The 14,848-nt window shown below is 27.8% G+C and overlaps 1 protein-coding gene across 1 annotated transcript; it reads right to left on the bottom strand.

Moving 5' to 3' along the window:
• Window positions 1-977: 977 nt before the first annotated feature.
• Window positions 978-13,757, bottom strand: LOC135957226 (uncharacterized). Its single transcript, XM_065507929.1, has 5 exons — window positions 13,473-13,757; window positions 12,196-12,312; window positions 1,784-2,040; window positions 1,554-1,713; window positions 978-1,482 (listed from the first exon to the last, which is right to left on the bottom strand). The coding sequence occupies exons 1-5, from the start codon at window positions 13,709-13,711 to the stop codon at window positions 1,320-1,322; spliced, it is 936 nt and encodes a 311-aa protein (XP_065364001.1). The 5' UTR covers window positions 13,712-13,757; the 3' UTR covers window positions 978-1,319.
• Window positions 13,758-14,848: the final 1,091 nt, after the last annotated feature.

Genomic DNA, 14,848 nt, shown 5'->3' with positions numbered 1-14,848 from the left:
TTTGAAGTAAAGAGCTGATGCCAAAAAATTATTTTTCGAACACTAAATTTGTATTATCCCAGCAGTTATAGGAGACTATCCCCAACTAGTGGCTTTACCAATCATTTAGGGTGATAACTAGTTACATAACTAGCTACGGGACTAGTTATTACAATGAGTCTGTCTGATAGCTGGTCCAAAGTAGTAAACGCATTGGATTCACATACATAGAGTCAGTTACCTTAGTGGTTACTTGATTCACTACATAAATAGTTATTTTAACATGTGCGGGTGCTAATTGACTTTAAATAGTCAGTTAATAAGACATATCATAGACAGTCGAATAATCGATTGCTTGTAAACAAACCTTGCTCCGAAAACTCTCCAATAGATTCCTTCTGGTGGGTTAAATAACTATTAAAGTGCAGTACACATAAACCGTTTAAAGTGACTACACTCTAGGTTACTTATAGACACTAAAGTGACAATTGACTTCACGCTAGGTTACATGGGATGTCAGTATACTTAAAAGCATTTTGTACGAATTACTCACAAAAATTTTAAAGTGACTACACCCTAGATAACTTAGAGACACTTAAGTGACAATTGACTTCACGCTAGTTTACAGGGGATGTATAATGTAACCAATTAACATCTCTCAGAACACCACGGACATTATTGAAAATTACTTTCTAGAGAGATACATTGACTACTGGCTTAACTACTTGCAATAACACTAAAAAAATTTTCCCTATATCTGATACAAAAATGTATCAAGTATAGACACGGGGTAAGGCGTAAACATATTATAGCGGTCATTGTCATAGTCAATAAATAGTCAAAAAATAAAAATGTGACAGCTTAAACAAAATTCAATCTATTTTATTAAGCAAATTGAAAAGGCATCATAAATTACCCCATTATTTATGTTTATAATTATACCCTCTTGATTTCTTCACTCATTATAGCAAACCCGGAAAAATTACGCACAAATCATATTATATTTTTTTTTTTAATTTTGTTTATTTTTATAATAAATAATAATTTATTTTATTTGTTAAACATTTTAACATAAATTCTTGTTTTTTTTTAATAAAATACAAAAAGAAAAAAATCATACAGAGCACTCAGAGTTTTTTAAAACCAACAATTTTTAAACTATTAAATATTTTTCTTTCTATTTTTATCGAATTTTAATACAATACGTACAAAAAATAACATGGAAAATTACATACTTTTTAATTAAGTATAACACTATGTTCTAGTTTTTTAAAAAAAAATATAAATTTTATATACAATTAAAGTCCCATTTATCCAAAGAGACTGAATTTTTGAAATCCTCAGAAACCCTCTTTGGCCGCTCTAAATTGATAACGATTATTTTCGCCCGACAAACAGGGCACTTGCACCAGATTGAAATAAATCGAACCCATTAGCTGGGAAGCCGAAGTGTTGGTCATTTTTAAGCAGGAAAATAGCATATCATCGCAAATGCAATGGGATCTGGGAAAATTAAAGAAAAAACCTTGTTAGAATATTTATTTATTAATTTATTTTATGGTCTTTAAACTTACTTTGTATATAGAGAATCATTGTTTAAATCGTATTTGTTTTGATAGGCTCGTATTTTAACCGGACACAAATCGTGTTGACGACAGCAGCGATCCATATTCATTTCAGTACCCAAATCACTGTAAGTTTCAGCAATATCACCGGTGCCACACCATTTAGTGCCTGGAGAAGAGAGATGATTTTTATTAGTTTTTAAACTGTTTTTATATAATTTAAAACATTTAGAACTCACCTGGTATAATACCACTCAATATGGACAGTGGACTCTTTGGAAATATATTCGCTGCTAAATTTAAAGCCACACTGTTCTGTGAATTGCTGTCTGTGACCGCTGTATCGGATGATTTACCCGTATTACGGGCGGCATAAGTAAGTTTATCAACACGTTCGCATTGATTCATTAACTTAAGCATTTCATTGAATTTGATTTCCAAAGGGCGATTATATCTGGAAAGATTACGTAGTAACATTTTGCCCTCCTGTTCATTGCTGCAAGTAAAGAATTGAAAATATAAAGAGTTAAAGTATTAAATTTAAACTTAATTCAAAATTAAACAAGTAAAAGAGCTATATTTGGCTGTGACGAATCTTATATACCCTTCACCAAATTATACTTCAAAATAAAAATTTTTAGGTAAACAAAATTTATTTTATTTTTCCAAAGTTGTTTTTTTCATTTTTTTGGAAAAAAATGGTTTTCGAATTGTGTTTTTTAAATAAAAATTTTTTTTTTAAATTTTAAAAAAATTTTGTTTGATTTTTCAAATTTTTTTTAATATTTAGCGAAAAAAACTTTTGGTGAAAAAAAATTCAGGTTAAAAAATATTTTTTTCAGAATTTGACCCATTGTTGGTCCAACGTACTATGGTCTTATATACGTCATTGCAAAGGTCTTTGAAATATCTATCATATCCATATTGTCTATATTAATGACTTAGTAATCCAGATATAGGTAAAAATCGAGGTTGTCCTGGTTTTTTCCTTATATCTCAGCCATTTGTAGACCGATTTTATCGATTTTAAATAGCAACCGAGCCGGAAAAATTCCGTAGATATTGATGATGAATGAAGGGTATAAAAACTCAAGCAAACCCTTCCCAACATAACAAATTCTTTAGATTTATTTAATGGATTTTATTTGAATAGAATTCATTCATTGATGTATTAATTCATAATAAAATTCATTAATTAAAATTCAATCCAAATTGAATTGAAATAATTTGTCTTCTTTAATTCGCTTTTAATCATGTACTTTTTGTAATCCTAGGTCTCCATGTAGCAATTTGTATTGCTAAACACAAGCAATAACGACGGCAGAACAAAAGCACAGCGATTGCTCTGGGTGGAGAAAACGTTCGTCACAAATACAAAATTTTTAAAGCGAGAAGTTTTATGAAAAACTGATGTGTATTTTGCTTACTAATTTCTTTGTTTTAATATGTATGAATTAATCGCACTGAATCACATAAAGAAGAAATTTTACATTAATGACAGCTTATTGCTTAGAAATAATTGCTCAGGCAACCAGTAAAGCAATCATTGCGCAATTGATTGCTACATATGGAAATTGCAGTCTACACATCGCAAATTTTATGGACTCAATCAAATTTGATAATTGCGGCAATAAATATTGCTACGTGGAGACCTAGGGTTAGGTGAAGAAAACGTTCCGCACAAATACAAAATTTCCAACGCGAAAAAATATATGAAAAACACAGGTGTAGTTTTCTAAAATTTTGTGTTGAAGGATTTTACATTAATGACAACTGAACTGACTGTCAGCTTATTGCTTAGCAATAACATTGTATGTAATTTTTTAAGTCATGGAATATGGTTATATATATGGACACCACTACGTGATAAAAGACCATGAAGTAAAGAAAAAACAAATGAAATTAAAAAATTTTCCGGATATTTTTCACTTTTGCGGCTACCTAAGCTTAGGAAGTTGATATGTTCTAGAAAGTTGTTTATTGAGATCTTAGGTAAATTTTGGTAGTTAATTGTTTTCATTGATTTTGAACGGTTTGTATGTAAATGACACTGAGGACAAAAATCTTTGGGGGACCCATAAAAAAGTGTATGACTTTGGGTAAAACTGGGAGGCACGGTTTTATTACGTAGTGATGTCCATATATGGTTATATTTTTTCGTGTTGCACTGTGTAATTGCTAAATCAATCAGTAGAGCCAGGCGAATTCATACGAGGTGGTGGCAGTTCTACAAAAACAACAATTGGTCTTAACAAATGTCAAAAAACCAAAATGAAAAATTAAACAAATACATAGTGGGATACGAGTGGGATATCTATCAAAATAAATGTTTTAACACAAAAATTGTATGTCTTGAGTTACAAAACATTTATTTTGATATATATCCCACTCGCATTCCACTAAGCGACCAAAACCATCTTAAAGGAATAGACCTAAGCTTTCTTTATAGCAAAAAAAAAATTACAAAAAGGGCCCATTTTGAAAAAAAAGTCAAAAAAGTTTTTGATTTTGCCAAATAAAACAAAAATTGTATATCTTGAGTTACAAAATATTTATTTTGATAGATATCCCACTCGTATCCCACTAAAGGACCTAAAATATCTTAAAGGAATGGACCTAAGCTTTCTTTTGACTAAAAAAAAAATGTTTAAAAAAAAGGGCCCATTTTGAAAAAAAAAATCGAATTTTCAAAAAAAAAAAAGTCAATAATTGAATGTCTTGAGTTACAACATTTTTATTTTGATAGATATCCCACTCACATCTTACTAAGTGACAAAATAGGTCTTAAAGGAAAAGACCTAAGCTTTCTTTTGAGCAAAAAAAAATTTTTAAAAAGGGTCCCATATTGGAAAAAATTTCGATTTTGCAAAAAAAAATAAAAATTGTATGTCTTGCGTTACAAAATATTTATTTTGATAGATATCCCACTCGCATCCCACTAAGGGACTAAAAATATCTTAAAGGAATGGACCTAAGCTTTCTTTTGACTAAACAAAATTTTTAAAAAAAGGACCCATTTAGAAAAAAATTCGTATTTGCAAAAAAAAGTCAAAAATTGTAAGTCTTGAGTTAAAAAATATTTATTTTGGTTGATATACCACTCGCATTCCACTAAGCGACCAAAAGGGTCTTCAAGGATAATATCTAAGCTTTTGTTTGAGCTAAAAAAAAGTAAAAAAGGGTCCATTTTGAAAAAAAAAACAACAAAGTTTTTGATTTTGCAAAAAAGTCAAAAATTGTATGTTTTGAGTTACAAAATATTTATTTTGATAGATATCCCACTCGCATCCCACTAAGCGACCAAATAGGTGTTCAAGGAAAATATCTAAGCTTTATTTTAAGAAAAAACAAGTAAGAGTGCTATATTCGGCTATGCCGAATCTTATATACCCTTCACCTTTGTTGTGGATGCATTATTATTTTTTATAATTAGTATATATGTATGTACATTGCCCACTTTCAGCGTACAGCATCCTAAATTTATCAAGAACACAAAAAACAACAACAACGCCAAACGAAACAAAACACCAAAAGAAAAAACAAAATACGCAAGGCAATGAAACCAACACACATCCAAACATACGTTTAATTGTATAAAAAACAACAACAACGCCAAAAGAAACAAAATACGCAAAGCATGCACATTCAAACATACGATTTGTTGATTTTTTGTCAAAAAAACCAACACACAACCAAACAAACGTTTAGTTGTATAAAAAACAACAACAACGCCAAAAGAAACAAAACACAAAAAACAAAATACGCAAAGCATGCACATCCAAAAACATACGTTTTGTTGCTTTTTTGTCAAAAAGACCAACACACAACCAAACAAACGGTTAGTTGTATAAAAAACAACAACAACTCCAAAAGAAACAAAACACAAAAAAAACCAAATACACAAAGCTTGCACACCCAAGCATACGTTTTGTTGTTTTTTTGTCAAAGCATGCAATACATTGTGTTTTTTGATGAAATTTTCAGAGGTTGTCTCGGATTTTTGCTCATATCTCCGTTATTTATGGACGGATTTTGCTGATTTTAAATAGCAAAATTCTCGAAAGTATGTCTGACAGAATTGTTGAAGATTTGGATCCCGGAGATATCTGGGGCCTTCAGAAAATTGATTTCAACAGACAGACAGACAGACGGACAGACAGACAGACAGACAGACAGACAGACAGACAGACAGACGGACATGGCTTAATCGACTCCGCTATCTATAAGGATCCAGAATATATATACTTTATAGGGTCGGAAATGAAAAATGTAGAAATTACAAACGGAATGACAAACTTATATATACCCTTCTCACGAAGCTGAAGGGTATAAAAAAGGGCCCATTTTAAAAAAAAGTCAAAAAAGTTTCTGATTTCGGAAAAAAAATATTAAAAATGTTTTATTTTTTGTTTTAAATATTTTTTTCGAAAGATTGAAGAAAGAGCTATCTAAACTATTTGGGACACATTTAGCTAAGAACAATAGGTAATAAGTTACATGGATAAGAAAAAAACCCTGTTTGACCAAAATGTCAAAATGTGACATTTTAACTCAGAGAGTTCTCGACCGATCTTGTTGAAAAATTAAGTCTGAGTTACTATCCAATAGAACTAATCTTGGTGCAAATTTCATCCCGATCGGAAGACATCGATTTCAAAAGTTGGTTCACTTGACATGAAATGCCCCATATGTATTAAAACTTAATATTGTGTAGATAAATGAATAGTGAGGGCTTTACTTATTTATATAAAAAAAAAATATTTTGTTAATAAGATTAGAATATGTAGATATTTAAATATAAAAACAAGCTTTGACAGCTGTTAGAACCAAAAAGCGAACAAAAAGTAATCAGCTGTTTGACTGACTCCACCTTGTATAAATTCGCCTTGGAATGGAAATTGCGGCAATAAATATTGCTACTTGAATTGAAGAAAAATTTAATCATTCAATTAGTTTTATAAAGCTATTTGGCAATAATTTTAGTAAATGATTTTACAATAAATTAATTCTTCAAATAATGAATTCTCAAAGGAATGAATTGAATAAGTATGAAGTGTCTAACCCTCATTAACACGAAGTCTGGTTATGTCTTAACTAATATTTATACTGACAGATTTCATACAAAAATAATTTTAAACGACAGTATAACTGTTAGTAATGAATTCTTTAAGGGAATGGTTATGAAATAAAATGTAATTTGATTTTAAAAATTGAATTAAGAATTAATTCTTTCGAATCTTTGGCTACAAAATAATGAAATTATAGGAAATTTGTTGAGGTATATAATTAACATAACATAATAAGCATTTACTATAAATATTATAATAAAAAACTTTCGTCAAACTGAAACATGTTGTACATATTTAATGAATAAACTAAAAGTTAAAGTACTCATATGCTAATTTATAGTCATAGTTAAAACCATAAAGAAATATACATAGAGTGGAAACTCTGCTGGCAAAGACCTAACTCAGTTGTCAAAAACCTAAGTGGTGGGAAGGTATTAGTAAATAAAACTATGTGAAAACGAAAACATCACTCGTACGTGTGATTATTTTAAGCAATATTTTAGTTTGAGTTTTTTTCTAGTTTCCGCTCTATGTTTGTTTCTCTATGGTTAAACAATACATAAAAACTAAATGTTTTCTACTCCTATTCAATTTGTTGATATGATTTTAAAATTTAACTTAAATACTTTAAGCATTTTCCCTCTATCCAGCACTCCCTGCTTACAAACCTTGTTATTCCATAATAAATTGATTTTATAAATTATAATTTAAATAATACACTTCCGCTTAAATTTAAATCTTTATAAAAAATATCTACTGACAACACAATACAATATCACACAATAGAGTTTAATTGAAATCTGTTTTGATTCATTAAAAATCTATTCAAATTGAACTGAAACTTGAAGCGTTTGCCAAAAATTAATTATTCAGTTGGCACTTTCCAGTAAGTCTTGATAAATGCCTAATAAATGTTATATATTAAATTTAAATTAAATCAGTTTTAAGCAATTAACTTGTAATCAGAGATTTAAAAGTAATTAATACTTAATCTGTAGATCAGAATCGCAGGAAATACAATTAATGAAGTTAACAACCTTAATATTAATATAAATATACATAAAGGGAAGGTTTTCTGAAGTTAATTCCCACAGGTTCAACATCGGACCGCATAGAGACCTTGGCCAGACAGTTAGCTCCTTTCGTTTTCAACAGTCAGACAAACGGGCGAACATTTTAAAAGACATAAATATGTTATTAAGATAATATTTATGTTAAGACATAAACAAAAATTATCATATCGAGCCTCATAGAGACCTTGACCTGGCAGTTAGCTCTTTTTGTTTGGACAATATCGTGTTTTTCAACAGTCAGACAAACGGACGAACATTTTAAAAGACATGAATATGTTAAAATAATATTTATGCCAAGATATACAACATAAACAAAATTTATCATATTTTAAACAAATTTAATTAAATAGTGATGGTAGAATGTTTTCAAAATAATGTTTAAGATTAAATATGTCAAGATATTTTTATGTCAAGACATAAATTACCGAAACTACCTGTAAAAATGTTTAAATATATTTATTTTGTCTTATATTATTAATTAATTGAAAAACAAAAATTTATGTTAAGACATAAAAAAACTATTCCATATTTTAAACAAGTATAGATAAATATCGATAGCAGGATGTTCTAAAAATATATATAGAACTAATCAGGACATAAATTACTGAAACTTAATGGAAACTGTTTGAACAGTTTCAAATAGAAAAATGTTAAAAATTATAATTTTGGAAAAAAAAATATTTTATTTTTTTTGTTTATACTTCGATTGCATGGGTTTTGAAGTTGAAAAAAAATTTTAAAAAGAATTAATTCTTAATTCAGTTTTCAAAATCAAATTGTGTTTTATCTCCTAACTTTTTCATTAAATCTTTCTTTAAGAATTAATTCATATGCTTAAATCCTTAGTACTTCAATGTATTGAATTTTTACCATTGAGAATTCATTCTTTATGGATTTCATTCGTTATTGAATCATTCAATTTGCCTATAATTCAAACCCTTAACAATTTAGATTCATAAATATACTATAAAAAATAATGACTCATTAATTTTTTCAATTCAAATCTATTTCAAATGTTAACTAAACTAGTTTAATGAAAAACAAAATATTTTCATTTAAATTGGATTAGATTTGAATAACAAAAACTGAACAATTCAAAGGTTGAATGAATTTTATTAGGAATTAATTCCATTATGAAATCTATTCAAATAAAAGATTTTGACTGAATTTTAAGAATTTGTCACTGTGTTGAAAATATTTTGACGAATGCTTCTCGGTTCATTCCAATTGTCGTGAGAACGAGGAAGAATCAAGCAAATGGCTTACTATCCATATGTTTATAAATCATCTTAGAATCTAAGGAGGACCCAGAATACGCTGATGGACGAAAGTCACCGCCATTTCCCTTCAGAATGTTTAAAGGACTACCACGTCATAAATATAATTGAAACACAAAATTTTATTTTTTCAACAAAAACAATAATTCAATTTAATTATACTTCAGTTAAAACAAGTCTTTTTAACTTAACCTAATTTACAAATACGTACCGTGGAGAATTCATTCTTTATGGATTTCATTCGTTATTGAATCATTCAATTTGCCTATAATTCAAACCCTTAACAATTTAGATTCATAAATATACTATAAAAAATAATGACTCATTAATTTTTTCAATTCAAATCTATTTCAAATGTTAACTAAACTAGTTTAATGAAAAACAAAATATTTTCATTTAAATTGGATTAGATTTGAATAACAAAAACTGAACAATTCAAAGGTTGAATGAATTTTATTAGGAATTAATTCCATTATGAAATCTATTCAAATAAAAGATTTTGACTGAATTTTAAGAATTTGTCACTGTGTTGAAAATATTTTGACGAATGCTTCTCGGTTCATTCCAATTGTCGTGAGAACGAGGAAGAATCAAGCAAATGGCTTACTATCCATATGTTTATAAATCATCTTAGAATCTAAGGAGGACCCAGAATACGCTGATGGACGAAAGTCACCGCCATTTCCCTTCAGAATGTTTAAAGGACTACCACGTCATAAATATAATTGAAACACAAAATTTTATTTTTTCAACAAAAACAATAATTCAATTTAATTATACTTCAGTTAAAACAAGTCTTTTTAACTTAACCTAATTTACAAATACGTACCGTGGCGATCTTTTACACATCCTAAAGAGGAAATGGCGGTGAATTTTGTCCATCAGTGGGGTTCTGTGACAAATATTTTCATGTGTTACAAACGGAATGACAAAATCAATATACTCCCCATAAAAACGTTAACTAATTATTTAAACCAACAATTCATGTACCAAATTTTTGGTTTAGTTAAAAAATAATGTCAACACACCCTAATTAACTCATTCATGCGATTGTGTATGTTAAAAGACGTCCTAATTATGGCAACTACAATTTTTTTTTTAGCAAATAAAAGAAGAAAAAAAACCGAACTTACAAATAAACTCAACCATATTTTGAAATTACTTTTGTTAACACTTCAAATGTTAGACGTCAAATAATGTTGTTGCCAACATATGAATAGGTAGTTTTTAAACAAACAATTAATTTATGTTTGATTTTAAGCCAAAGATTGAATAGGGAATTTCAAAATCAAAAGTTGGCAAACAAATGTTTACAAATTAATAAAAACAAATTGATCCAAATACAAGAAATTGAAATTGCAAATATATGAATAAAGGGAAGTATTTTATTTAAATAATAAAATTCATTCAGTTTTTTTGTTTAAATAAAAATAATTGTTTCATTCAATTTGTTTTGTTTTTTAAATGAAAAAGATTTGAATTGGAAAAAAATTAATGCTAAAGCTAGATTGTAAAGAGTTTGAATTACAGGCAAATTGAATGATTCAATAATGAATAAAATCCATAAAGAATGAATTCTCAAAGAAATGAATGCAATATGTTTGAACTACTAATGAAGTACTTTAATGGAAATATTATAAGATAAAATTTAATAATAAATACTTTTGATACTTTTTACTCAAATATCAAAGCCGATGCAGTCGAAATATAAACAAAAAACCATAAAATATCTAAAAAAAAAATATGATTTTTTTCGATATTTAATATTTTTGTTTATATTTCCAATATTTCTAAACATTTCAACATATTTCTATTTGATACTGACCAAACAGTTTCCATTAAGTCTCAGTAATTTATGTCCTTATATAAAAATATTTTGTTGTAATTTTATTTTAATAGTTATTTTTAACACATCCTGCCATCGATATTTAGCTAAACATGTTTAAAAGATGGAATAGTTTTGTTTATGTCTTAACATAATTTTTTGTTTTTCAAATAATTAATAATATAAATATTTTTAAATATTTCAAACCTTTTTGCAGGTTTTTTCACTAGTTTATGTCTTGACATAAAAATATCTTGACATAATTTAATCTTAAAAATTATTTTTAAATTATCCTACCATCATTATTTCACTAAGTTTTTTTAAAATACGTTAATTTTTGTTTATGTCTTAACATATTAAAGACTTGACATAAATATTGTCTTAACATATTTATGTCTAACACAACTTTTTTGTTTTTTTTTTTTCAAATGTTTAATAATATAAATCTAAATTAAAATTTAGTTTATTATTAATGAACTTTGAGCTAGTTTATCACACCACTTGTTTGGTTTATGTCTTGACATAAATATGTTTTGTTTTAATTTTATCAAAAAGTAATTTTAAACATACGAACGAATACTGTTATTTACTTAAAGTGGCTTAAAATATTGTATAATTTATTTATGTCTTGACATATTAATATAAAAACTAGTTTTTTGGATTACTTTGCTGGTTTATGTCTTGACATAAACATAGTTTGTTTTAATTTTATCTAAAAATATCTTTAAATATACTACTCTACTATTGTTATTTACTTTTAATAAGCTTAAAATGGTTTATAATTTATTTATGTCTTGACATATTTATATATTAACATATGTTTTGCTTTGACATAATTATGTCAAACTAAATTTATATTCAGTTTATTTTAAATAATTAAAAATTTACCATTTCTAGACTTTTGGTGAAGTTTTTGTCTAGAATATAAATTTTGTCATGACATAATTATGTCTTAAACAAATATTTCTCAAATTCATTCAAATAATGTTTATATATCTTTAATCAGAAACCCAGATTTGTCTCACAAAAACTTAAATATTTAGAAAACTAGAGGCACTACAGGAAAAGGGATGTCTATCCTCTTTTGTCCACAATATCAAATCGCCGGCAGAATTAGGAATATAAATTTTATTCATGTTCTTCTGTGTGGGGATACGTGTCGATGTTTATGTTAAAAATGTTCATTGCAATTGTTTAAAATGGTGGTTTTATTGTGCGAATATGTCACATGAGGCAGACATCGTTGTGCGAACAAGAACATAACATCGGCAACAGTTGCCCACACGAGACAAATTCACGTGTGGACAAGGTATGTACATATGTATGTATGTATTTCTTTCATTTGTTTGTTGTCAAATAATTCTGTCTTATAAATAATTAAATATTTATAACAATAATTATACTTACTAAATTTCTATCAGTTCACACCCCAGCAAAAGCTTCTGTGGCCCCAATTCGGTAACCGCAATTGTCGAATCATGATAATAAATCATTATCAATGAATCGTTTGTTAAACGTTTTCCACTAGAAATAAATTATGAATAAAACATTAAATTATTATTAAATTGGTATATAAAATGTAATTAAATTATTAATAATTTATACTGAAAACAACATATCAATTGCATACTTATTAAATAATTAAAACAGGGACAGTGGTTTGATTTGAAAAATATTAAAATAAATAAAGAACTTTTAAACTATTGGTTCAATTAAATATAACGAAAATGAACTAATATTCATTAAAACAGATATCTATATATGTATATAAAAATGAAATGGTCCATGTATGTAATGGCATCACGTGAGAACGGCTGGAGCGATTTTTTTTTTAAAAAAAATTCCGGCTAAAACCGGCTTTTTTGAGTCCAGTCAACTGTAATAAAAAAAGCCCCCTAAAGTATGCAGTCCAAATTTACATATTTTATTTGCAAATAAATAAGAACAGGCAGGTGTATGTGAGTTGGAGAAACTTGAAGAACTAACATTAGTAAATGCCACCGGGCGAAGCCGGGGCGGTCAACTAGTTTTATATAAAAATTCATAGCACTGATCCACTTTGGCATATTGTAACTTATTACCCCCATATTCAGTGACACAATTATAAAAAAGTGATAAATAACACAGGGCAACAAAATCGAACAAATTTTAGAGGCTTTTTAAACCACTATAAAATTTTGATGTATTGTCGGACTAACCCTTTTTGAGTTATCATAAATTATGTGGAGAAACATATACAAAAATTCGCAATTATAGAAAAAAAAAATTTAAAAAAAATCTATTCATGGAATTCAAAAATTTGACCATTTTTGTACTTAGGTAACCACGATGCATCAAATCTATATAGTGGTTATTGAAGCCTGTTGACCTGTGTAATTGATTGAAAATTGTTATTAAAAGCATTATTGTTCTAATTTTGTCACTCTGTCATAAAGTTCAGAATAGTTCAAATTAAATATTTCAGCAAACAATATTTTAAAAGTTCACTTCCTGCTCTATAAATATTCGTTTAAAAGTTTCTGAAAAAGGTTATGGATTTTTGCAAAATTTTAAGCTTTAAGTTATCTACAGTTAACATTAAACTTCTATTTAATCTATAACCCAAAATCTTAATCTCCACCTCCACAATTTGTATACAAATCGAACCAGTTTTATAAATTGCATATTACTTACTATACACTTACCTATACGTTTTCATTTGTCTCGCACTCCGATTTTCGATAATTTGCTGTGTGAACGATGTAAACGTGGGAAAACCCTGCAGACTTTGTGGAAAACTAAATGTTAGGGTGGGCTTAGCACCGGCCGTACTTAGAAAGCCCAAAATGAAAACACTACTGGCTGCCACACAGCACAACTGTAAGTGACGTTTATAACCCCAAGCCGCAGACATGGTGCTGACACCGGAACGTGGTTTCATCATATGGCCGAAATCGATTCGAATTAATTATTATTTGTTGTTTTATTTTTTTTTTTTTTCGAAAACGAAAAATCACGCTAAAATTTCAAGCATTTCAAAGAAAATAGAGCGCGTTTTTTTCAATATTTTCTTACTAACTGCAGACGTTAGTTACTGCTGACTGAAGACTGTAAAGGTAGAGGAATAACGAAAAGTGAAAAATGATTTTATTATTTAATATTTGTTAAATGGTTTATAGTTTATGAGTTCGATTTGTTTTCCACGTGTTATTTTCGTTTAGAAATTCCTTTCCTTATTGGTTTATAAGTTTGTAATGACTTTTACTATTCTTGTTGTTGATTTATTAGTTGATTGTTTTATTTAGTTGTCTATTCCATTAATAATTCAATGGAACAGGCGTTGTCAATCCCATCAGTATGGCTTTCAAAACCTACATATTTGTTTGCAGCAGGTGTTAATGTTCTCATTTTGTCTTCATTTCATGTGTAATTTAAACTGACAGGCAATTTTAATTGGCAAAATTTGGTGGCAACAAATTGTTGTTAGTTAATTTTTTCTATGCTGGTTATGATGAATTTTAAAAGTACTAAATTGTTAATTAATCGTAATTAGGCTTCGCCGACAATGTACTCACAACTATTATGAAATCAAGATACAGAGTCGAATTTAAAATATATTCGAAATTCAAATTCCCTTTAATTTAATTAAAAAATTACCAATTTTCTAATAGTCAAATGGTTTTAGATATAAAATTTTATATTTTTCAGAATGTTCGAAAATTCGAACTCAATTTCGAACTATTGCAAAAATGAACCAGCAAATTATTTTATACAAACTATATACATACATATATAAAAATGAAATGGTCCATGTATGTAATAGCATCACGTGAGAAAGGCTGGATCGATTTGGCTGATTTTTTTTTTATTCGATTCGAAATTTTCCGGAGATGGTTTGTAAAAAAACAAGTAAGAGAGCTATATTCGGCTGTGCCGAATCTTATATACCCTTCACCAAATTATACTTAAAAATATTTTTTTTTAAATATTTTTATTTAAACAAAATCAAAATTTTTTTTAATGTTTTAAAATTTTTTTTTAAAAAAAGTTTTTTCAACATTTTTTTTTTTAAATTTCTTTA

This window comes from Calliphora vicina, chromosome 4, assembly GCF_958450345.1.
Source record: "Calliphora vicina chromosome 4, idCalVici1.1, whole genome shotgun sequence".
Taxonomy (NCBI): domain Eukaryota; kingdom Metazoa; phylum Arthropoda; class Insecta; order Diptera; family Calliphoridae; genus Calliphora; species Calliphora vicina.
The sequence above is the reverse complement of the archived record's forward strand: the minus strand, read 5'-3'. Positions and strand labels throughout refer to the sequence as shown.

What these genes read in the sequence shown, in the direction of transcription:
- LOC135957226 (XM_065507929.1), bottom strand. Translation starts at nt 13,711, where the DNA reads ATGATGAAACCACGTTCCGGTGTCAGCACCATGTCTGCGGCTTGGGGT. An exon ending in AGACAAATGAAAACGTATAG is followed by an intron (nt 12,313 to 13,472) that starts GTAAGTGTATAG and finishes ATTTATTTCTAG; the next exon opens with TGGAAAACGTTTAACAAACG. An exon ending in AATGATTCTCTATATACAAA is followed by an intron (nt 1,483 to 1,553) that starts GTAAGTTTAAAG and finishes TAATTTTCCCAG; the next exon opens with ATCCCATTGCATTTGCGATG.